We start from the raw sequence: 25,278 nt of genomic DNA, 5'->3' as shown, positions 1-25,278 counted from the left end.
AGGACGGACACGTGTGAAGGATGAGTTCACTGTGATGTCACTGTGATGACACTGAGCTGCTGTGACCTCACTGCACCTCTGTGGTTCACGTTCTCATAGACGGGCAGAAGAGGTTCTCTAGGTGTAGTTGGTGTAGTGTAGGTGTAGAGGGTGCAGTTTAGGTGTAGTTGGTGTAGTGTAGGTGTAGAGGGTGTAGTGTAGGTGTAGAGGGTGTAGGTGTAGTTGGTGTAGTTTAGGTGTAGAGGGTGTAGTGTAGGTGTAGTTGGTGTAGTGTAGGTGTAGAGAGTGTAGTTTAGGTGTAGTTTAGATGTATTTCAGGTGTAGTTCAGGTGTAGTTGGTTGAAAGCTGCTGCACAATAAACTTAAAGACACAGACACCAGCTCACTGTCCTGAATCAGACCACAGCTGCTCTGTTGAGACCTTCATACAGAGGATCAGACTCCGGACCCCTGACTCACCTGACTCACCTGACTCACCTGACTCACCTGACTCACCTGACTCCTCTGACTCCTCTGACTCTTCTGGTCATGTGCCTTGTAGGCTTGAAACATTATCTCTTATAAAAAACATCTGTTGCAGGATATATACAGACACAGTATGACGCAGGTGTATGTACAGGTGTGTTACATAAATAATCATAAAGTTTCTCTCTAATATAAACAGTGGTAGAAAAATAGATGTGCTGCGTCTCACAACAACATTAACGTCTGTAGCTCAGCATCTCTGTGGAGGAAGGACGGACACGTGTGAGGATGAGTTCACTGTGATGTCACTGTGATGACACTGAGCTGCTGTGACCTCACTCACCTCTGTGGTTCACGTTCTCATAGACGGGGCAGAGGAGGTTCTCCTGCTCGCTGCGAAGCTTCCTGGCTCTTAGAACGTCTCTGACGCACTGATGGAGGTACGAGTACTGACACTGAGAACAGGAGAACACAACACTCAGTAAACAACAACAACAGCAACAACACAACAACAACAACACAACACTCAGTAAACAACAACAACACACCGTTCAGTAAACAACAAGACAACAACAACACACCGTTCAGTAAACAACAACAAGACAACAACAACACACCATTCAGTAAACAACAAGACAACAACAACACAACGCTCAGTAAACAACAACAAGACAACAACAACACACCGTTCAGTAAACAACAACAAGACAACAACAACAACAACACAACGTTCAGTAAACAAAAACAAGACAACAACAACAACAACACAACATTCAGTAAACATCAACAACACCTGCAGTCACCTGTTTCTGGATTCTGGATACAATGTGAAGGATTAAAAAAACCAAAACAAACACCTGTGTGACTGCACACACACACAAACACACACACACCTCCCATAATGCCTTGCAGTCCTACCTCAGTCTGCACCATGTGTGATCGGTGGAGTCTCAGGTCAAACACGGAGCCGTAGATATCCAGCGTGTCCTTGGAGTCCAGCTGCTGCAGCACTCGATCCAGAACGATGAAGGTCCCTGTACGACCCACACCAGCACTGACACACACACACGCACACACACGCACACACACACGCACACACACACGCACACACACACGCACACAATGACATCACATCTCTTTTCTTGCTCCAGTTTATTTGTTTTTTTGATTTGATTTTTTTTGATAGAACAAACAGAAAACACTTGTCATGTGACATTTTCAACAAAATCACATCTCAGAACATGGACACTCATTTTTTATGTCATGTAATCGATCATCAAAATAATAGCTAATTACACTTCATCTTAAAGTTGTTCTGTACGTTGTCATGGAGACTGTAAACTAACAGGTTATATATAGTATTTTATTTACAGTACATATATGTTCTGTACCTGCAGTGGACGACGGTGGGTCCAGATCCAGGAGTCCTGTTGACGTAGTCCCTGACAGTCCGGACAAACTGGATGAGGGAGTGGGTGGTCTCTGGGACTCCGTGATCGGGCCACACCGTGTAGTGAAACTGACGGACCAGGCGGGTGAAGCTCAGCTGCTCCTCCTGACACACAGATATACAGGTTCAGAAACAGGTCCAGAATCAGGCCCAGAACCTGAAAAGTTTACTTCTTTTAACGCAGGATGTTGAAGTTCTGACAACATTATTTATTTATCATATCGTGAAATTTAAGTTCAAACACTGGCGAAATGATTTTAGTTCCTTTCTCTTCAGATTTCCTGGTTGTAAACGATGACGACGGTGTAGAGATGAAATCAAAGGTAGCATACGCTGCAGATGTTGAACTCTCGGATGGTCCACTCAGGTAGGACGGACTCCGACAACATCTGGACGATCAGGTCTCCGTAGTACAGAGGATCCTGGTCAAAGGGCCAGTAGTGATCACACTTCACCTGGAGGCAGAGAAGAAGATGAAGCAGTCACTTTATTGTTTGTTTCATCTGCTGCTGCTGTCGGTTGTCTGGTGGGCAGAGTCACTGTAGTGAGGCTCCTCCCACAGACCTCAGACCAGCCAACACACTTAAACAGAGACACCTGAATGTGCACAAACACACAAACAGCTGATTCAGGGTGCTTCTGTGGAGGTGGAACGAGGCGTGACGTTCCTCTGACAGAACCGCACTTTTCAGCAGATGAAATGATGATGTCACTACCCACCCTTCCTTTCTCCACACACTGAGTGACCATCACCACGTTGTGGACGTTCTGTTCCCAAACCATCTTCCAGAAGTCGTCTTTGGTTCCCGGCAGAGGGCCCTGAGTGGCGATGTACTCCCGCCGGAAGTTATTCCCCTGAAAACACACAGCGTCAGCAGTGTTGTCCACTTCGGACCAGACTCTGTACTGGAGTCTGGACCGGACTCTGGACTAGGCTCTGCAGGTTCTGGGCCAGACTCTGGGCCAGACTCTGTACTGGAGTCTGGACCGAACTCTGGACCAGGCTCTGCAGGTTCTGGGCCAGACTCTGGGCCAGACTCTGGGCCAGACTCAGGACTGCAGCCTGGACCAGGCTCAGGAGGGGTCTTACAGGGATGTAGCTGGCATTGATGTAGTCGGAGCAAGGATCATCGTCTACGTAGGACAGCTTCACCCTGGTGGAGTCGTCTGGACACAGAAACCACAGACTCAGTTCAGACCCTGAACCCCCCCCCCCCCGAATGTGCGGACTCTGGCTCACTCACAGGGAAGGATGTTGTTATACCGGTTCTTCCCACGGTTCTCTGGCAGCAGAGCCGAGTCCAGAGGCTGATTACGGCCAACGTCCTTCAGGTCCTGATGGGACGAGAACAGGGTTCAGAGGTCATCAGAGCCCCCTACCCCCACCCCCACCCCACCCCCCGTAGCTGCTGTATGTGTAGATTACCTCGTACTCCTCTGACAGCAGGTAGTTGGAGTCAGCCTGAAGTTTGATGTAGTGAGACTCAAAGTTCAGGATCTTGATGGGACTGAAAGAGACAGAAGGTTTAAGACAAGAACACGTCCCAGGTGAAGACATGAAGCAGCAGGTTGATGTCTCACCTGGAGATACGACGGTTTCTGGAGACGAGAGGAAGAGGAGCAGATGTTAGTGTCACAACCACATGATGAAGAAGAATCATCAGAGCAACACGAGCAGGTTTACTGTACTGTACTTGAGTAGTATAGTAGTATTACAGTAGTATTACAGTAGTATTATGGTAGTATTACAGTAGTTTTACAGTAGTACCGTTCTTACCCTCTGTTTCCCAGGTGACCTCCTGATGTCGCTCTCTCTCTCCTCACACTCATCCTGACTCCTGCTCTCTCCTCAACACTGAAACACACAGCAGTTCGTTACAGCAGCTCGTTACAGCGGCTCGTTACAGCGGCTCGTTACAGCGGCTCGTTACAGCGGTTCGTTACAGCGGCTCGTTACAGCGGCTCGTTACAGCGGCTCGTTACTGCGGCTCGTTACAGCGGCTCGTTACAGCGGCTCGTTACAGCGGCTCGTTACCGCGGCTCGTTACAGCGGCTCGTTACCGCGGCTCGTTACCGCGGCTCGTTACCGCGGCTCGTTACAGCGGCTCGTTACAGCGGCTCGTTACAGCGGTTCGTTACCGCGGCTCGTTACAGCGGCTCGTTACAGCGGCTCGTTACAGCGGCTCGTTACAGCGGCTCGTTACAGCGGCTCGTTACAGCGGCTCGTTACAGCGGCTCGTTACCGCGGCTCGTTACAGCGGGTCGTTACAGCGGTTCGTTACAGCGGCTCGTTACAGCGGTTCGTTACCGCGGCTCGTTACAGCGGTTCGTTACAGCGGCTCGTTACAGCGGCTCGTTACAGCGGCTCGTTACAGCGGCTCGTTACAGCGGCTCGTTACAGCGGCTCGTTACCGCGGCTCGTTACAGCAGCTCGTTACAGCGGCTCGTTACTGTGTCAGTTCCTCACTGTGTCTGTAGATACTCACACTTTGCGAGCTCTGTGTCTGCAGACGAGCAGAGCGGTGACCCCCACCATCATGATGATGAGGAACAGCCCAGCACTGACGCCCTCGATCACGCCGCCCAGAGGTTCTGCAGGAGACAAACAGTCAGATAACATCTGTTTTTTCTTCCCTCCTACCACCTGACTGCTGTTAGCATGAGCACTAGTGTTTGTTCTCTTTACAACAGACAGACAGAGCCTTCCTCCTGCTTTGTCCTCACCGGCCTCGGTGACCACAGGGAGGGACAGGTATGTGTCGGTGTACAGAGGAGAGGACATGGGGAAGTCGCTTCTCTCCTCGTCAAACAGCTGAGTGAAAGCTCGAACACTGAGTCTGAGGGACACAAGCAAACAGCACACACCAGCTTCAGTTCATCTACTGAACTCAGCGATTCTACGACAATAAACACCTGCAGGATTCTACACTGATGATACTTTTTACTCTTCATATTTACTCATATGATGTTATTGAGTACATTAAGTTCTGTATTTTCTATCTGCTACTTGTGTTTACTTTGTGAGGACAACATCTGTCACATCTGTCACTACAGGAGAGGGAGCCTCCTCAGGTTTCTGTTGGGGAGAATCAAAGGTAAAGACAAAGAGTCTCGTTCTCACTGACTTTAAGCACAGCTGGTTTTTACAAACTGTTGTAACTGACAAAGATGACATAATGATGATGTTGCAGTTAAAATTCTTTGGAAATAAACTGGGGCAATAAACTGGATTTTAGTTCTGAGTCTAAAACCTGAAGAGTGAGAACTCCCTCTGCTCAGTACCTGTAGGCAGTTTTAGGCTTCAGTGGTCCATCACAGAACTGGTTCAGGTCTCTGCTGGTCTCTGGATCTGTGTCTCTGTGGTCGCAGGACCCTCCAAGTGACTCCATCCCCGTCCCCACGTTGATCTCAAAGCTGTGGGGGCCCTCGGTGCAGTTACTGTGGAAGTATCTGGTTTGGTAGGACTTGATGGAGCTGTTGGACTTATAGTCCAGGTAGGAGGGCAGAGGGTGCTGCTGGTCCGGCTGCACATTGTCAACACCTCCAGAAATGAAAGACAGGGAAAAGCAGTCAGAGTCCAGTTTCCTTAAATACTGCGACATGTTCTTCAGTAACTCCAAGTTCTTTACATTTAAATTTCTATAAATATTGAGACAATGTAGTTTTTACAGAAAATAATCTCACTGATTGTGTTGCACCTCAGAGGGCGGAGCCAGGAAGAGAAAAGCTGTTTTCATAGACAGACTCGGTTAACTGTAACTTTGGTTAAAATACTAACAAAGAAAATATGAAATATTAATATCATCAATTGTTTTCCATTATTATTAATATTTGTGAAATCAGCCATAATCCTGCAGGTAAGAAAGGTGCAGGTACAGGTACAGGTGTTGGAGGATTAAATGAGCACTGATGTAGCCCTGCTATGTTAATGTTGGAAGATGAATTTAAAATCAGAGCATGTGGAGGTGTTTGCTCAGTCTGGCTCCGCCTGCTGTGACTGAACCAACCAATCAGATATGATTATGGTGCGCTGTCAGGGTGTCGGTACCTTCAGACTCAGTCACCACCACAGTGAAGAACCTGACGGCTCCGTTGACGTCACTGAACCAGCTGCAGTTGAACCTGAAGATGATGGAGGACTTGGTAACCACAGCGGACTTATCACTGACCCGGGTACTGAGGGGGGGGACAGGAGGACCTGGGGGAGTCATGACAGGGCGCTTTAGAAATCTTCATTTGACACTTGATTTGATAAAAAGTAAGTCCTGGTCTAAACCTGAGCAATTCATAAAGCCTGATGCTGGACTCTGGTCTTTATGCCCCGCCCCCCTTACGGTCAATCATGGTGACCACGTCGTCCTGAGCCGCGTCGCTGGTCGTCTGGTCTGAGATCACCTTCACAGAGACCGTGTAGCGTTTGTGGGGCTCCAGCTGGGTGATGACGTAGGTGGTGGCATTTCCGCTGGTGCGTCTGGAGTAAACCAGCGTCTGGGAGTCCTGGAGGAGACACTCGACGGTGTAGGAGTCGTAGTCGGCCACCGGAGGCCCCCACGAGCAGGAGATGGAGTTGGAGCTCTGAGGGCGACAGTGGAGGCCGTGGACTCGCCCCGGCTCTTCAGCAGGAGACGACGACAGCAGAGCGAGTATGACATTAACACAGTGATTTACGAAGACCATGAACGCATCATCAGCAGATTAAATACCAACAGTTAAGAGAGGTGAACTGAGGTGAAGCGAGGTGAACTGCAGTGAACCAAAGTGAACTGAGGTCAACTGAATGAACTGAGGTGAAGTGAAGTGAAATGAGGTGTAATGCAGTGAACTGAAGTGAACTGAAATGAGCTGAAGTGAAGTGAACCACGGTGAATTGAAGTGAACTGAGGCAAACTGCAGTGAACTGAAATGAAGTGAAGTGAACTGAAGTGAATTGAGGTGAACTGAACTGAGGTGAACTGCAGTGAACTCAAGTGAACTGAAGTGAACTGAGGTGAACTGAAGTGAACTGATGTGGACTGAACTGAAGTGAACTGAGGGGAACTGAGGTGAACTGAAGTGAACTGAGGTGACCTGAAGTGAACTGAGGTGAACTGCAGTGAACTCAAGTGAACTGAAATGAAGTGAAGTGAACTGAGGTGAACTGAAATGAAGTGAAGTGAACTGAGGTGAAATGCAGTGAACTCAAGTGAACTGATGTGGACTGAGGTGAACTGAAGTGAACTGATGTGGACTGAACTGAAGTGAACTGAGGGGAACTGAGGTGAACTGAAGTGAACTGAGGTGACCTGAAGTGAACTCAAGTGAACTGAAATGAAGTGAAGTGAACTGAGGTGAACTGAAATGAAGTGAAGTGAACTGAGGTGAAATGCAGTGAACTCAAGTGAACTGAAATGAAGTGAAGTGAACTCAAATGAATTGAGGTGAACTGAACTGAGGTGGACTGAGGTGAACTGAGGTGAACCGAGGTGAAATGCAGTGAACTCAAGTGAACTGAAGTGAACTGAACTCAAGTGAATTGAGGTGAAGTGAACTGAGGTGAACTCAAGTGAAGTGCACTGAGGTGAAATGCAGTGAACTCAAGTGAACTGAAATGAAGTGAAGTGAACTGAGGTACATTGAAGTGAACTGAGGTGAACTGCAGTGAACTCAAGTGAACTGAAATGAAGTGAAGTGAACTGAGGTACAGTGAAGTGAACTGAGGTGAACTGCAGTGAACTCAAGTGAACTGAAATGAAGTGAAGTGAACTGAGGTAAAGTGAAGTGAACTGAGGTGAACTGCAGTGAACTCAAGTGAACTGAAATGAAGTGAAGTGAACTGAGGTACATTGAAGTGAACTGAGGTGAACTGCAGTGAACTCAAGTGAACTGAAATGAAGTGAAGTGAACTGAGGTACATGAACGTGAACTGAGGTGAACTGCAGTGAACTGCAGTGAACTCAAGTGAACTGAAATGAAGTGATGAGAACTGAGGTACAGTGAAGTGAACTGAGGTGAACTGCAGTGAACTGCAGTGAACTCAAGTGAACTGAAATGAAGTGAAGTGAGGTGAAATTAAGTGAAGTAAAGTGAAGTGAGGTGAAGTGAAGTGAACTGCTGCCACCTACTGGTTCGGATGCTGCTGTGGATGGCTGTGCTGTAGGTGGGTGTGGCCCCGGCCTCCGTGTCCCCGCTGACAGTTCGGAGGCTGAAGGTGTAGAGTCGTCCAGGGAACATCCCGGCCAGGATGCGGCTGCCGGATGTCCGGCTGTGATATGGGTTGATGACGGACAGCCGGTCTACAGGAGTCCACTGCAGGTCGAAGTTGTCATAGTCGGAGCTCACAGGACCACTCCATGTGATCTCCAGGGAGGTGTTGGTGACCCCCCTGAACAGGAAGGAGGTTGGAGGTCTGGGAGCTTTTGGGGAGGAGGGTTGTGAATGTTTGTGTGATGTAGTTGTTCATGACAAAGTAAAACCAAATCTTAGCTCCACGTGTCAAACTCTGATTGATCATTTTATTCATTGATTGATTATCTAAATCAATTAGATGCGGATCAACATCTAATTGATAATAATAATGATCAATCTCACCGGTCCGGCCCAGGGTGATGGCTCTGTTGCTGAGCTCTCCGCTCAGACTCAGGACCTCAGCTCGGTATAGTCGACCCGGGACCAGGTCTGAGAAGACGAACTCAAAGGCCTCTGAGTCCAGCTGCTGCTCGGCCTGTTTGGAGTTGTCAGGTTTGTAGAGAGACAACATGAAACCACTGACATCACCGAGGCCACGCCCCCAGGTCACGCACAGAGACTCAGATTGGTTTCCACTGTTAGCCCTCAGAGAGATCACGGCTGCTGGGACTAAGGAGGAGGAGGAGACATGGTCCCAATGACCATTGATCCATGATCAGTGATCAGTGAATGAAATACCTGTAAGATCATGACTCATCCTTAATCATATCAACTATTCCCTCCCCCCTCACCTGTCCTGGCCAAGATGGAGGTCTGGTTGGTCTGGTCTCCGCTGTGGGTCAGGATGACCATCCTGTAGAGGGCGCCAGGTCTGAGACCCTGGAAGGAGACTTGCTGACTGCTGGACTGGGCTCGCTGTCTCTCCTGCAGCGATTCATCACTTTTATACAAGAAGATCTCGTAGAGCTCGAACTCGCCCTCTGGTGGAGACCAGAGGAAGGACAGGCTACTGGTGGTGTTGATCTTCACGGCCAGGTCGGTGACGGCTGCAGGGCCTGATGGGAAGAAAACTGACCATATTTAGTCTGTACATGTTCAATATGTATCAGTGCAGCAGACACTTCAGATTGATCCAGGTTCAGGGCTCAGACCTCAAGAATAAATCCACATAAGACCAGAGACTAAAACCACATAAGACCATGAACCAGAGACCAATGTTCTCTAAAGACTTTCTGGAAATATTTAAACATTATTCACGAAACACTCTTTTTGTCTTTTTTTCTCTTTTTCTTTTTCTCTTTATGTCTTTTTGTCTTTCTGACATTTTGTCTTTTTGTCTTTTTGCTTGAAATGTTTTAACTTCTTTTCTTGAATTAAATATAAGAAACATTTTCGGTCAAAGAATTTTGACTTTGCTCTTAAACCCTTTTTTGTCGGAACCTTCCAATTTTATTCAAAGTATTTTTTTTTTACATCATTTTCAATTTCATAATAATTTTTCTAAGAAATTACTTTTTTTGTGTAAAAATTACAACTTTTTATGATTTTTTTTACATTAAAACTTTATTATCTGAAACCTTCCACCTTTTTTCTTGACAAATAATCAAAAAAAATTTTTTTAAATGATCTCTTCATTCTATAAAGATTTAATCTTTTAACATTCAGACTCCAAACCTTCCTGATGCTATAGAACCATTCCACCTTGTTTGAGTTAGAAACAGGAAGTCTTACGTGTCCGAGCCTCTGCGTTGACCCCCGGGCTGTGGACCCCCCCGCTGGTGGTCTGGACTAGGACTCGGTACTTCTTTCCCGGGGTGAGGCCGTCGAATCTGTAGCTGGTGTGTCCAGAGGGCTGAGAGGAGTTTGTCACCAGACCACCTCTGCTGTCCAGAACCTGCAGGATGTACCCGTCAGCCACACCCAGAGCTTCCTGCCAGTTCACCTGGAGGCTGCAGGTGGTGTGAAGGTTCTCCACCTGGACCCCCGTCACTGCTGAGGGGACTGGAGACAGGACGGGAGGGTGGGTGTTAGGTAGGGATTGTTGGAGGTTATGGTGGAAAAAGAAACGAAAAGAAAAGCTGAGTCTGGAGATGGTTTTCTTTAAGTGGCCACTAGATGTCAGCAGAGAAAGAGAGTCTTCCTCTTCTTCTCTTTAACTTACATGACCATGAATACACTCCTGAACCTTTACTGTGAAAAACAGCAGCGGGAGGAAACAGCTCCAGACTCAGGAATCTGAGTGTTTTCAACACTGAAGAGATTATTAGTTATTGATCAGCTGATAGAAAACTGTTACACTGAAAGTTGGTATCATCAAGTACCAACTTTAGTACAACATACACTGTACAGGTGTGTGTATAGGTGTGTGTAAAAGTGTGTGTACAAGTGTGTGTACAGATTTGTGTACAGGTGTGTGCTGACCTGTGCGTCCTGAGGCAGTGTTGTTGTTGACCAGCTCTCCGCTCACAGACTGGACGGTCACAGTGTACACCTGTCCGGGCTGCAGGGATCCGAACGTCACCTCGTTCTGGTGTTTGAGGACGCGGCGGACATCCAGCTGTCTGCTCTGTCTGAACAGAAACACAGAGAACCCGTCCACGTCTCCCTGACCCGGAGTCCAGCTCACCTTCAGACTGCTGCTGTCTCCACTGTTACTGACATGGATGTTCTTCACTCTGCTGGGAACTGAAGACACAGAGTCTCACCTGGTTTATATTTACAGAGTCTTTCCTCTCAGAGATTAATAATCTATTATTGGAGCTGGTTATTCGTCTACCTGTCTTCTAACATTACATTACATTATAGATCCTGTGCTTGCTTAATATTATACCTTCATGTCCTCCTGGCTTTTATTTTGACTGTTTTACACTTCACTTCCTCTTCCTGTCTGTTCAAAATTGGACCATTTTTTAAATGAGATTTTCTGGCAGAAAACGAACAGATCACATGATTTTATTATTCATTTTTGGTTTCAAATTAAAAATCAAACAAAACCGTGTAAATCTGGTTTTTAGTTTCAAACAAAATAATGATAAAAGGAATCACGGTTTTTCCATTTTGGTTTTGAAACAAATCCCATACTCAAAGGTTTGTTGTTTTAAATTACAAATGAGTCATGGACTATCTGATGATACCCAGACCCTGTCAGCTGTTGTGAGGTGTCCCCCCTCCCCCCTCCTGACCTGTGCGGCCCTCTATAAACTGGGCTCTCTGGTTGGGGCCGCTGAAGGTTGAAACCAGGATCTTGTAGAGGCGTCCAGGTGTGAGCGAGGACAGCACACACTCCCCAACGCCACTGCCCAGAGTGATGGGAGGGAACACCTTCATGTCGTTGAACAACAGCTGCACCTCGTAGTGATCCACGTCACCCAGAGCGGCGGACCATGTCACCCTCAGGTCCTCGGTCCCCTGCCTGGCCAGGACCAGGAACCGGACCGCTGATGGGACTGCAGGAACAGGAGGGGGTGGAGTCAGTCTGTCTGATTTAATCATGTGAATAAACACTCTGGAAACATCAGGACAGCTGTGGATGCAGGTTTTTCTGACAGTTGCAAAACAATGATGTCAAACTCATGGCGGACAGGAAGTAAAAGTCCAGGCTTCACACTCAGACATCAGAAAACAGACTGAGCAGAAATCAATAAAGAATTAGACCAATAACAGAATCAATAACGACACTGGTATCAATAAAATCTGATCACTTTCCATCGTCCCAACTGACCACACACCATTTACAGTGACTCTATGGGGCTCTCCTGATCTGGTCTGATCTGGTTCAGGTCCAGCAGGTCTATGTAAGTACCATGTTAATCAGCCTTCAGTTATTGGCTGATCTCCTAAAGGTCAGAACAGGTCAAAGTTTCATGGAGGAGCCACCTCCTGGCTTTAGACTAAACTTTTGACCCCAGTGCAGGTAGGTCAGAGGTCAGAGGTCACTCACGGGTCCTGCCGTGGGTGGAGGCGCTGGCTTCATATTTCCCGCTCCGCGTGTTCACCAGCACCGTGTAGAGTCTTCCTGGCACCAGGCCGTTAAACACACACTCGTTCTGCGTCTTCAGCACCGTCTGGTTCTGCAGGAACACGTTGTTGTGTTTGATGAACACCTGGTACAGGTCGAAGTCTCCAGCAGCGTGACGCCAGTAGACCTTCAGGTAGTCATCCCGGGCAGCGTGGGTCGCTGTCGGGTTCTGGACCTTTGACGGCTCTGAGAGAGGACAGTGGGTAAGAAGACTGATAACTCGCCGTCATGACGAGGGAACACAACATGAACTTTCATATTTATATGTAATTTTAGACTCTGATTGACGTTTCAAATCCCACATAAGCAACGTAACCATGACCGCTTTCTTCCTCCTAAGAAATGTTGCCAGAGTGCGTCTGTTTTTAACTCAACAAAGCTGATGAGAAGCTCCTTCATTCTTTGTCTTCAAGCAGACTGGAAACTGTGACACTCTTTCTACTGGTATTCCCAAAAAAGTCAATTGAGAAACTTCAGCTGATTCAGAAATGTCCCTAATGTCCCCAAAATAAACCTGGGGAAGCTCTTCACCCACTGTGACCTCGACTGTGGAACAACACTTCCAAGAAATATGAGAGGAATGGATGAGTGGATGTTTCTAAACAACTGAAAACACACCTGTTCAATTTAGCTTTTAATTACCTCAGAGGTTTTTTTTAATGTTTTTGATTTGAACGTTTTCCCAGTTTTTTAATGATTTCCTGTTTTAACTCCTGCTGTGTAAATACAGTTCAATCATTATTATTATCATTACATCATTACATGTTACATTACATGTCAGCTGTTGTTTCCAGACTCAGTGATGAAGTTTGACCCTCAGTGGCACCGGTCCGACACCACAAAAACAGACAAGTAAGTGATGGACTTACGTGTTCTCTCCTGGACGAAGGTGTGGTTGTGGTAGCTGCCGCTGCGGGATGTGATGGAGATGTTGTAGAGGCGTCCGGACACCAAGGAGTTAAAGACACACTCTGGACTGGACTTAGAAACAGCCAGAGTGTGAACCGTCTTCTCCCGGTCGCTCAGAGTCACCAGGTAACTGTCCACCTCACCTGCAGCCGGACGCCACGACACACTGAGGAAGTCCATACGACCGTTGTTACTGACTGTCACCTCGCCCACGGCTGCAGGGACTGATGGAAGAAGGTCAGAGACGCAGGAAGAAACAACCATCAGTAATATCACGCCCTTTGATCTTATGATATATATCAGTCCTCATGTGTCCACTGTCTCTGAAACATTCCTCCACATGTTCTCCAGCAGCAGAAACGTCTTTAAATTGAATGATGAAGTTTGTCCTCTTCCTGACAGGAAGTCTCTGACAGGAAGTCTCTGAAAGGTTTTTTTTATTGTTGTTTTCGACACTTCCTGAAAATTCCTGACAAATTCCTGCTTTTCAATAATATCCTGCTTTTAGTTGAACACACACACACACACACACACACACACACACACACACACACACACACACACACTGAGGATGAGTGTATCTATTGTCTCACATTTAAAAACAAACTCATGTTGTAACATCACTGAGTTCACGTCATTAACTCTGTGACTCTGCAGTCTGACCTCTGACCTCTGACCTCTGCAGAACATGAGGAATCAGATTTCTCTTACCGGTGCGTCCCTCTGCCACCACCTGTCTGGAGGTGTGTCCGGCTCTGACCGTGGTTAACACCACCCTGTACAGAGCTCCGGCTCTCAGGGCGTGGAAGCCGACACTGGTGGCGTTGGCCTCCACACTTTCGTTCTTGATGACGCTGCTGTCGTGGACCAGCAAGACCTCGTACGAGTCCAGATCCCCAGAGGCTCGGAGCCACTGAGCCCGCAGACTGTCAGTGGTGCCGAGGTTAGAAACCTGCAGCCTGCCCACCTGAGCCGGACCTGAGAGGACGGACACAGACAGAGAGACCATCATCAGACAGGCTGAACTGTGGGACTGACACAGGACCAGGACCAGGACCAGCAGGTCACCACAGCAGGAACAGGATGTAGACTAGAAAACAGCCCTGTCAGTCAGATCATCACACACTGCATCTCTCACCACTGATCACATGACCACAGTGCAGAGGGAGAGAGAGATTGGTCCTCCAGCGCCCCCCGGTGGTCTGTGAGTAAATTAGCAGTAACATCCTGTTTTAGATTTGGTGTTTCTCTAACTGACCTCAGAGCTGGTGGAGGGGAGTCTGTGTGTTCTCAATATCAAATCAAACATGTTTGTTTAATGATTTATGTCAGAATTGATTAGTGTGTTAAAAACTGAACCCTCTTTCAGAAGGAAGTCCTACATCAGAGCATCTTCTCCCTCACGTCACTTTGTGCTCAAATTTAAGATACTGACTTTTTAATTTATGAATTATTTGTTGAATATATTTTTTTACTGTACCACTTTCAGTTTGTATTTTTGTTTAAGTTTAGAACCCCTGTTTGTTTTGTTGGGCTACGCTAACAGTTAGCTAACTGTCACCGACACAACAGGGAAGCGTTTAGTGTTTTAATGGTGACGTCATCACCTGGTCAGGCCATTGTTCATATGTGTTGGATAATTCTGATGCTGCATAAACAGCTACACCTGTTGCTGTGCAGTGTGTGAGGTGCATGGTTAATCGATAATCAATACTCTGTCTATAATCTATAGCTGAGGGGTTAGAGAACAGTGGATCCTATCCTGGACTGGTTCTGAGACCAACACGTGGTGCTGATGGTCTGGACTGGTTCTACGTACTGGTCCACGCCGTCACAGAGGCAGAGCTGCTCAGGTTCCCGCTGTTGGTTGTCACGGTGATGGCGTAGCGGCGTCCTGAGGTGAGGACGTTGAAGGTGCAGTCTCTGGACTCCGAGGGGAGGAGCCTCTGAGCCACCACAGCGTCGGTGTCCGCCGGTCTGAGGAACGCCGTGAAGCCGTCCCACTCACCGTCCGGGCCACTCCACAGGACGCTCACAGAGGAGTCATCGGCGTGACGGACGAGCAGCTGCTGCACAGGGCGAGGAGCTGGGGGGGGGGGGCAACATTAGTACAACAAACCACCTGTGAACCAGGTGTTCATCTCCCCACACCTGACACTTTCCATCTGTCCGCCAGATTATTATTGTTATTATCAACAATGAGTTAATGGATACATGATAGGAGATAATTCTATCTTTCTATCTTTGGATGTCCATTAGTTTCATTAGTTCAGCACCTGCTCCACCTTCTCAGGTGATGCTAACAGGTGATGGAAATAGAGAAACAGTCATTAAGTACCTGCTCCTTATATTCACTTTCTAGAAAAAAACAGGAAGTGATGTCGTAGGTGAGTGACATCACACTGACTGCAGCAGGTTGTGAAACTAAACCAGAAATCAATGAATCAATAAGATGATCAGTGATTGATCAATAACAAACTCAGTGGGTCTCTAAACATTCCTGGTAGAAACACCTAGTGTGAACATGAACTGACCGAGTCGTCCATGGCAGTACGCTGTGTTCCCCAGAATGCCGCTGTTCACCGTGACCTCTGCGGTGTAGCGGCGTCCCGGCACCAGGCCGAGCCCGAGGGCGGAGAAGGACAGCTGTCTGCTCGGTCTGTCCACAGTCCGATTCACCAGGACTGCTGAGCCCGTCCTCAGCAGGACGCCGTAGTTCTCCCAGTCACCTGTGGGCTGCGTCCAGCTGAGCCTCAGGGTCCCGCCATCAGCAAGAGGAGACAAGGAGAGCGCCGCCACCCGGTCAGGCACTGGGGGGGCAGAAACTTTATTTATACAGCACTTACAACACGGAGGGAAATACAACATCATCATCAGCATAGTCATTTTAGTCATCGTCGTCCTAATTGTCATAGTTGTGGTTTTCATCATAATCGTTGTAGTCGTCATTATAATTGTCATTGTCATCATCATCGTCATCGTCATCGTCATCACAACATGATTTCACATTGACCTGAAAACCTGACACTGACCTGAGAGGAAAACCTGCAGACAATACTCAGGGCTGAAGGTGCTGACCCACCTGTCCTACCGCTGGTCCTGGTCTCTGTACTCTGTCCTCCAGCTGTGGTCCGGACTGACAGCTGGTAGCTGCGACCGGGGGCCAGACCCTCAAAGAAAAGCTGGGTGACATTGGGAGGCAGGAGGTGTCGCTGGACGGTCGATCCGAGAGCCGACAGGGTGACCAAGTACAGGTCCACGCCCCCCTCAGGTGAGGCCCAGGAGGCCAGCAGACTGTGTGAGCTGCCATTGTTGTCCAGCCTCAGCCCTGAGAGCTCTGCTGGGACTGAGAGAGGAACCACAAACGTTTACTCTCCTCAGGACTCATACCTGATATTTACATTAAATTAGCAGCGGCAGTGAAATGATGACACTGTTGCTATGGCAATGACTTTTCACCTGTTGAGCCAGTGAAACAACATGAGTTAAACCAGAGTCACAGTTGTGTTTAATCTCAGCTGACTCACTGGTTTCTGGGTGGGGGAGGTGTTAGCTGTGGTGAGAGGAAGGGGTGGGAGGGGTGGGGGTGGTTGGCCTAAAATATCCTGGAAACAACAGCAGAGTGAGACGCTGCTGCTGCGACAGAGCTGGAATTTATGTCCAGATATGCAGTCGTTGATGTTGTTATACACTGTTTAATTACTGACACAACACAAAGCAGCTTTTATTCTGAAAACACTGCAGAGCTTTAAAAACATCCCATAATACATACCTGTGACAGCCTGTTTGGAAGTGGAGCTCTGCAGGCCCACTGCCTCTGTTACCACGGTGACAGTGTACGGGGTCCCTGGCTGTAGGTCGTCCAGCTTGGCGGAGGTCTCTGTGTTTTTCAGAGTGACGTTCTTCAAAAGAACCCCGTCCTGGTCCGTCAGCAGAACCCTGAACCGCTCGGTTCTGCCCAGACCCCCCTGCCAGGAGACACTGAGGCTGCGTGAGGACAAGGACGCCACCTGGAGGCCACTGACAGAGGAGGGAGCTGGACGAGGGAAACGAGGGACAGGAAGTTTTCAGACCTCAGTAAAACAAGTTAAAGTACCGACTATAAAAAATACTGTACGACAAGTTAAAGTACAGTGATGGAAACAGGTGAATTTCGAGTCTAGATAAAACCAGACCTGGTCTACACACAGACACATAGACCTGAAGGTGGACCTCACCTGTAGTTGCCGTGGTGTGGACAGGTGCAGCACTCTTGTTCCCGGCTATAGCCACAACGCTAACTGTGTACAGAGTGCCAGGGACCAGGGAGCTGAACCCAGACTGGGGGGCTGCAGAGCCCATGACTCTGGTACTGCGGGTGGATCCGGTGCTGGTGTCCTCCAGACTCAGATCATACCAGTCCACATGACCGGCAGAGCGAGACCAGAACACCCTCAAACCCGAAGAATCAGTGTTGACTGCAGACAGAGTTTTATACTGAGACTGAACCTGGTCCAGCTGGACCTCCAGATGAGCTGGACCAACAGGGTCTGAGACAGGAGACAAGAGACAAGAGACAGGAAAGGAGGGTGTTAGGGTTTACCTGGGACTCTAGAAGGATGAAGGATCCACCTTTTTTTGTGAGTCAGAGGTTCACTAGAAACAATCAATTGATCAGAAAAATGTATTAATTAATCAATAACAATCAACTAAGGGTACTGTAAACAGATTTTAAACAATAACCCAGCAGCAAACATCTGTTCTCTATGTAAAGATATAGTGGAGTAATGAGAATGAAGCCACACCCTCTCCATATGTGATGTCAACTAAGTTTGTCTAGTCTTTGTTTTGGTAGCTGGTCTGGTAGCTTGTGCATGTGAGTCCCTCCTGTTTAACTGCTGGTCCTCTCCACGTTTATAAACACACAGGCTCCGCCCACAGGTGTGATGTCAACGTTCAGGTGAAAGTGACCTTCCAGAATTTCCTCCACTGAAGAAGAAACTACGTTTTCATCTACAAAGGCCTCGGACAGAGACAGAGACGAGACCAGAGACCAGGTGGACTGGACTGAGGACTACCGGCTCAGATCCTGGTCGGCCAGTGGACCGTCAAAACATCCATAAAGATTTTAAAGTCTTTACTGGCTCCGTCAGTGTCGTTACCAGCTCCATCAGTGTCGTTACCAGCTCCATCAGTGTCGTTACCAGCTCCATCAGTGTCGTTACCAGCTCCATCAGTGTCTTTACTGGCTCTGTCAGTGTCATTGGTGCGGCTGGTCCCAGTGGATCAGTTTGAGGCTGAATTTCTGTTCCAGTCCAACTGTGGAGCAGATACTGGTCTGGTTTACTGAGAGGAGAACCCTACAAGCTGCTAAAGGCCAGCTGGACTGAACTGGTTTTTCTTCTCCTCCATGTGTCAGTAACTTTATGGTCCTTAATGTTACAGACTGTTTTCATAAGTGATGGCTACAGGAGACATGCTAATGATAGCTAACTTGCAAATGTTGCTATCGCTAGCTGTCTAACTTGCAGCATTTCTGTGGATAATATCACAGCTATGCTATCATGAGCTAATGGTCATCAGTTGAGCTTCTTGTTGTGTTTTCATAACACCCAACGATCGTTTATTGAACCTTTAATAATTTATCAGACAAAAAACGAAAATACAAAACATTTTTTTACTGCTTTTCTGTCTTTAAACAATTGTAAACAAACATCAACAACAAATAATAATAATGATCAGATATAACCTGACCCTGATTCAGTCGGACCTGGTCCTGTTGGACCTGGTCCTGTCAGACCTGGTCCTGTCCGACCGGGTCCTGTTGGACCTGGTCCTGTTAGATCTGGTCCTGTCTTGTGTAGATGTTGACCATGTTGGTGTGTCGGACTGAGCACATGCAGGTCTTACAGCGTATCCGGTCTTTGTAAGGTCCAGCAGTGATGGGGGACTTCGATAAGATTGTTTCAGCTTCTTGAAGAATGTGACGTTTCCATGGAGATGGTGTGAGTCCAGACAGGAAACAGAAAAAAAGACAGGGAGGGACAGGACGAGGAGTCAGTCCTGAACCCTGACCCGTCTTCATAATGGTTTCCTCCCTGAGGAGACTTCACGGTTTCCTGTTGGCAGATCCCTGACAGCTGAGGACAGCGTGTCCTGGACCGCTGTGTCCACCACCGTCCAACGCAGTGTAAAATCTGCTGTTACCATGGTAACCACAGTCACACAGTGTGGTTAAAGTCTGTTCTTAGAGTTACAGCTGAAACCTGTCAGAGATATAAGGAACAAAACACCTGAAGTTTTCTACTTAAGTCTGACTTAAGGTTAAATTTCTCCTTAGGTGAGGGAGTTACTTAAGGTTGTTGTTCTCAATCTCTTATAATGTTTCTTTAGTTAAGGAGAAACATTAAGGCATTTACAGCAAAGAAAGAGGTTTTACAGCAGTAAAATTCTACAGTTTCCATGGAGACCATTTGTTTGCTGCCATTAGCACTTGTGATACCTGTGAACATCTCACCTGTATCGTCTCACAAAGTCGACCAGAAGAAAAAAATGGCAGTAGAAAAGAAAACCAGGCAGTTCAGAAGAGGAGAAGAAGAAAACAAAGAAAACATGTCCTGAAAAGTAAATCTGATCCACAGATAACATCCGATCATTAACAGCTGAGGAGAGAGGAGTGACCAGATCAAACCATTAACTGACTGATCAGATCTATAGACACAAATCAATTCCTCTGGTTGAGGCTCCATCAGGTTCTTCAGATCGCGGAAAACTCTCCTTTAGTTTGGTGTGAACTGACTTTAAGTGATTCCTTCAGTTTAAGACTAAGATAAGGAAAAAACCTTCAATACTTAAGTGAACATTTTAAGGAAACCTTAAGTTGGACTTTAAAGAAAATCTTATCTTAAGGTGTTTAAAACTGGCCCCAGATGTTTCACTGTAATAAAAACATGTGGTTTATGGAATCTGTGATGACCTGAGTCTGATCCAGATCAGTCACTGTGACTCTTCGGTCTGAGCCTCAGTCTGTAAAAACAGTGGCAGTGAGACCTCCTGTATCCTGCCTTTCACAATGTGAGGAGGGAAGTGGCTGAGGGGGGGGGTGTTCTGGAAACAAACACTTGAGATGAGATGAAGACCATTGTTGAAGAGCTGAGAGCTCTGAACCAAGACCTTCACCTGTGTGTGTGTGTGTGTGTGTGTGCGTGCGCGTGTGCGTGCGTGCGTGTGTGTGTGTGGACTGAAACAGTCTTAGATGTGATGAAGTTGATCTGAGGTCAAAGGTCAAACTGCTGAAGCAGACCTGGACACAGTCTTAAACATGATGACACTTCTGCACATGCTCAGTAGTGTCAGTCAGGGACCACTGAGACTCCAGGGTCCTGGTCTGACTGAGTCAAGGATGTGAGGTGATGAGGTTCAACATGGAGCCTCAGTCTGGATCTGATCATCCAGACCTTCAGACCAAGATTCTGTCCTGGTCCACATCAGCTTCACCAAACCCAAGAAGAAGAACCAGGTGAGTTCTTACCTGTACGCACCGACACGCTGCTCCTCTCTCCATCCGTCCTGGAAATCACAGTGAACCGGTACAAAGTCCCGGGTTCCAGACCCCCGACCCGACAGATGAAGCTGGTCCCGGTCTCTCCATGTGGGTCACAGTTGGTGGACTCAGAGTCCTCCTCAGGAACCAGACTGAAGTTACAGGACGGGCCGCCGGAGGTCAACGTCACTACAGCCGAGTCCAAACCGGAGCTGATCCCCGTCACGTTGACAGAGCAGCGGGAAACTGTGGAGGTCAGCACCTGAAAGAGGAAGTCACGTCACCTCAGGTGAACACCACTCCTACACACCCACCCCTCAGTGGCTGAGGTCACAGAGGCTTAGGAGGACTCTGGTCTCAGGCTGAGGTGTCACCGGCTCTGATCTGGAGGGGGTGCTCTACAGACAGGTCTGAACATGTGACCCCGCCCCTCAAACACATAATCAAGTAAATAAATAGATAATAATAAACATGAGTCAGTCACATCAGCTGCTCAATGTGCCACGTTGATGACATCACTATCACCCCCTTCTTCAGGACCCTGGTCCTGGTCTAAGCTACTTTAGAAACCTTTAAAACTGGATCCGTGAACTCACCGCAGTCATGTTCCAGAACAAACCGAGGATCAAACATCTGAGCATCGCTCGTAGATCATAGATCTGATCTGATCCGGTCTGGACCCAGGTCAGCTGACATACCGAACTTACAGACACGAGTCAGTCCAGACTCTGACCACGTCTACATCCTCATCCTCCCTCCCTCACACACCTGGTTTCTTCATGTCTCAGGTGAGACGTTAAAGGACCAGGCCAGACTCTCGTCTCTCTGAGGATCCATCGATGTCTAAACTTTCACTATTCTGCGACCAGGAGAGGCGGACTCTGCAGACCACCACCCCACCCTGCTTTCCTTCCTGCTGCCTCGGACTCTGTGACGACCTTTAGCATCAAACCAGCTCCATCAGTCCTCCATTGTTATGACTGAGAGAAAGTTATCCAATCAGGAAGCAGCCTCACACAGGCTCTAATTATAGACACAGCCTCACTAACTCCTCTTCATCATTAACTCCTCGTCATCAGTCAGAGCCTCCCTACCAGACTCCATTCAAAGTTCAGCTGATTTCTTCAACTAAACTGCTGAAGCATTAGTGTTTTCCTCCAGATGAACCAATCACATCAGTCCCTGATCAAAACCTTGATGATGTCACCAAACTTACTTCCTTGTTTGTGGTGTTGTTGTTGTGAAGCTGCAGACACGTGTGACATGAACGTCTCACATTCACCAACAAACATCACTGTTAAAGACGTGTAAAGACATTCAAACATGAAAGGGTTAAATAGTTTTGTAGCGCTGCAACATCACGTGTGATTTCCAAAGGCCAATCATGCATCAAGTAACACTAAAGCTCTACGTTATTATTGTTAAATTGATGAGGTGATTTTAAAGATCAGCTCTACCTGTGATAAAGATGGAGCAGAGGAGCAGAATCTCTTCTTCTTTTTCCCTACAGCAACTTTATATTCAGACGTTTATTTTCTCCCACAGTCTCATTGCAACAAAAAAAACCTTCTAGAAACAACTAAAAACAACAGAACTTTTAAGAAAAAGCTGTGGTGAAATCAGGTGTTTTAGCAACAATCCCAAACACAACCTGAAATTCTGGAGAGATGATTAAACAGTAAAGAGCCACAGAGGTGAAGGAGCAGCACTTACAGGTGTAGCTGTGACTCCTGAAGTTGTGGTCGGAGGTGTAGCTGTCGTCAGACGAGTCGTGGTCACTGTTGTTGTAGCTGCAGGCGTGGTTGAACTGGCTGTGGTTTGGATGGTGGTCATCATGGTTGTAGTGCTCCTGGTTGTGGTTGTAGGTGTATTGGTCGGACTGGTGGGCGGGACCGTTGGTGCCCTGGCTGTTGGAGACGTGGATGGAGCAGTTTGAGTAGCGGTGTTCACTGACGTGTCTGTCTGCAGTGTCCAGGTGAGTGTGGGAGGAGTCTGTGAGGTGGCAGGTGGAGTCTGGTGTGTGGTGGGTGGAGTCTGTGAGGTGGTGGGTGGATTCTGGTGCGTGGTGGGTGGAGTCTGTGAGGTGGTGGGTGGAGTCTGGGAGGTGGCAGGTGGAGTCTGTGAGATGGCAGGTGGAGTCTGGGAGGTGGTGGGTGGAGTCTTGGAGGTGGTGGGTGGAGTCTGTGAGGTGGTGGGTGGGGTCTGTGAGGTGGTGGGTGGAGTCTGGGAGATGGCAGGTGAAGTCTGGGAGGTGGTGGGTGGAGTCTTGGAGGTGGTGGGTGGAGTCTGTGGGGTGGTGGGTGGAGTCTGGGATGTGCTGGGTGGGGCCTGTGAGGTGATGGGTGGAGTCTGGGATGTGCTGGGTGGGGCCTGTGAGGTGATGGGTTGAGTCTGGTGTGTGGTGTGTGGAGTCTGGGAGGTGGTGGGTGGGGTCTGGGATGTGATGGGTGGGGCCTGTGAGGTGATGGGTGGAGTCTGGGAGGTGGTAGGTGCTGGATCTGTCTCCATGATGGATGTCTGTCCTGTTGCTGTAGGTGAAGGAGCTGTGGCAGGTGGAGGTGCAGCTGTGGAGGTGGAATTCTCCTCAGTGGTTGTCTCATGGTGGTTTGATGAACCAGAATCAGTCGAGTCCTTAGAGGTGAAGGAGACACCAGAGGAGACCAGAGTCTCAGCAGTGGTCCCAGTCCATTCACTTCCAGGTAAAGACGTGGACTCTGAGGACTCTGCGGAGACTTGTTGGTGCACTGATGAGGTCCTGGACTCAGTCCTGAGTTCAGGGACGTTGGTACCTGATGGACTCTCTGCTGTGTCGGTGGTGGACTCAGCCGGACTGGATGAGACCGAGTGGGTCCGGTTTAAAGCCGACAGCTCAGTGACTGAGGTGGAGACGTCAGGGTCCGTGTTGGTCTGATGTCTGGTGACGTGGTCCAGATCCACTGCAGCGGTGTTGGAGACTGAGGGGGAGACGTCAGGGTCCGTGTTGGTCTGATGTCTGGTGACGTGGTCCAGATCCACTGCAGCGGTGTTAGAGACTGAGGTGGAGACGTCAGGGTCCGTGTTGGTCTGATGTCTGGTGATGTGGTCCAGATCCACTGCAGCGGTGTTGGAGTGGGAGGGGCGGAGCTGTAAGGTGGTCACCTGCCGGCTGACTCTGTGAGGTGACTCGTCATCAGTCACTGCAGGACTCCTGATGGTGTGGACGGTGCTGCTGAGCCCCACAGGATTATGGGTGGATGAATAAAAGATGGTGGACAGGGGGGCGGAGTCTGGAATAGAACCAGGGACAGGTGATACATGTGTGTCAGAGTCCAGATCCTCTGGTCAGATATTCCTCCATTACAAGTGACAGCTGTTCAGTCAGATTAAAGTACTGCAGTACTTGATTTTAAAAGACCTAAGTTTTCAAAAGTACATTTTTATGTCAACACATTGTTGTATTTTATTTACAGAACTTGGTGACTCTGAAACGACTTACTGACTGACTAACTGACTGATTNATATTCCTCCATTACAAGTGACAGCTGTTCAGTCAGATTAAAGTAAACAAACAGATTAAACAAAACTGACTGACTGACTGACTGATGACTGACTGATGACTGACTGACTAACCGACTGATGACTAACTGACTGACTGACTGACAGACTGACTGACTGACTGACTGACTGATGACTGACTGACTAACCGACTGATGACTAACTGACTGACTGACTGACAGACTGACTGACTGACTGACTGACTGATGACTGACTGACTAACCGACTGATGACTAACTGACTGACTGACTGACAGACTGACTGACTGACTGACTGACTGATGACTGACTGACTAACCGACTGATGACTAACTGACTGACTGACTGACAGACTGACTGACTGACTGACTGACTGATGACTGACTGACTAACCGACTGATGACTAACTGACTGACTGACTGACAGACTGACTGACTGACTGACTGACTGATGACTGACTGACTAACCGACTGATGACTAACTGACTGACTGACTGACAGACTGACTGACTGACTGACTGACTGATGACTGACTGACTAACCGACTGATGACTAACTGACTGACTGACTGACAGACTGACTGACTGACTGACTGACTGATGACTGACTGACTAACCGACTGATGACTAACTGACTGACTGACTGACAGACTGACTGACTGACTGACTGACTGATGACTGACTGACTAACCGACTGATGACTAACTGACTGACTGACTGACAGACTGACTGACTGACTGACTGACTGATGACTGACTGACTAACCGACTGATGACTAACTGACTGACTGACTGACAGACTGACTGACTGACTGACTGACTGATGACTGACTGACTAACCGACTGATGACTAACTGACTGACTGACTGACAGACTGACTGACTGACTGACTGACTGATGACTGACTGACTAACCGACTGATGACTAACTGACTGACTGACTGACAGACTGACTGACTGACTGACTGACTGATGACTGACTGACTAACCGACTGATGACTAACTGACTGACTGACTGACAGACTGACTGACTGACTGACTGACTGATGACTGACTGACTAACCGACTGATGACTAACTGACTGACTGACTGACAGACTGACTGACTGACTGACTGACTGATGACTGACTGACTGACTAACTGACGGATGACTGACTGATGACTGACTGACTAACTGACTGACTGACTGACTGACTGACTGACTGACTGACTGATGACTGACTGACTAACTGACTGAGTGA

At 48.0% G+C, this 25,278-nt stretch overlaps 1 protein-coding gene across 2 annotated transcripts; it reads right to left on the bottom strand.

Moving 5' to 3' along the window:
- Window positions 1–250: 250 nt before the first annotated feature.
- On the bottom strand, window positions 251–22,550 carry LOC111233715 (receptor-type tyrosine-protein phosphatase beta-like). Of its 2 annotated transcripts, XM_022761598.1 has the most exons (32): window positions 22,243–22,550; window positions 20,518–20,791; window positions 17,225–17,536; window positions 16,780–17,043; window positions 16,090–16,353; window positions 15,542–15,817; window positions 14,827–15,093; window positions 13,719–13,985; window positions 12,968–13,231; window positions 12,021–12,284; window positions 11,263–11,526; window positions 10,502–10,765; window positions 9,812–10,081; window positions 8,872–9,135; window positions 8,483–8,749; window positions 8,017–8,307; window positions 6,250–6,528; window positions 5,964–6,113; window positions 5,198–5,456; window positions 4,640–4,752; window positions 4,402–4,507; window positions 3,693–3,770; window positions 3,497–3,514; window positions 3,342–3,423; window positions 3,160–3,250; window positions 3,006–3,082; window positions 2,636–2,770; window positions 2,248–2,370; window positions 1,857–2,020; window positions 1,384–1,519; window positions 809–920; window positions 251–724 (listed from the first exon to the last, which is right to left on the bottom strand). In XM_022761598.1, exons 1-32 carry the CDS (start codon window positions 22,363–22,365, stop codon window positions 702–704), a joined length of 6,141 nt encoding a protein of 2,046 aa, XP_022617319.1. In that variant the 5' UTR covers window positions 22,366–22,550; the 3' UTR covers window positions 251–701. The 2 variants fall into 2 exon arrangements, with proteins under 2 accessions (XP_022617319.1, XP_022617320.1); XM_022761599.1 differs by lacking the exons at window positions 6,250–6,528; window positions 8,017–8,307; window positions 8,483–8,749.
- Between the last annotated feature and the right edge of the window lie 2,728 nt (window positions 22,551–25,278).

This window comes from Seriola dumerili, unplaced genomic scaffold (assembly GCF_002260705.1).
Source record: "Seriola dumerili isolate Sdu_G_001 unplaced genomic scaffold, Sdu_1.0 BDQW01000417.1, whole genome shotgun sequence".
NCBI classification, from domain to species: domain Eukaryota; kingdom Metazoa; phylum Chordata; class Actinopteri; order Carangiformes; family Carangidae; genus Seriola; species Seriola dumerili.
The sequence above is the reverse complement of the archived record's forward strand: the minus strand, read 5'-3'. Positions and strand labels throughout refer to the sequence as shown.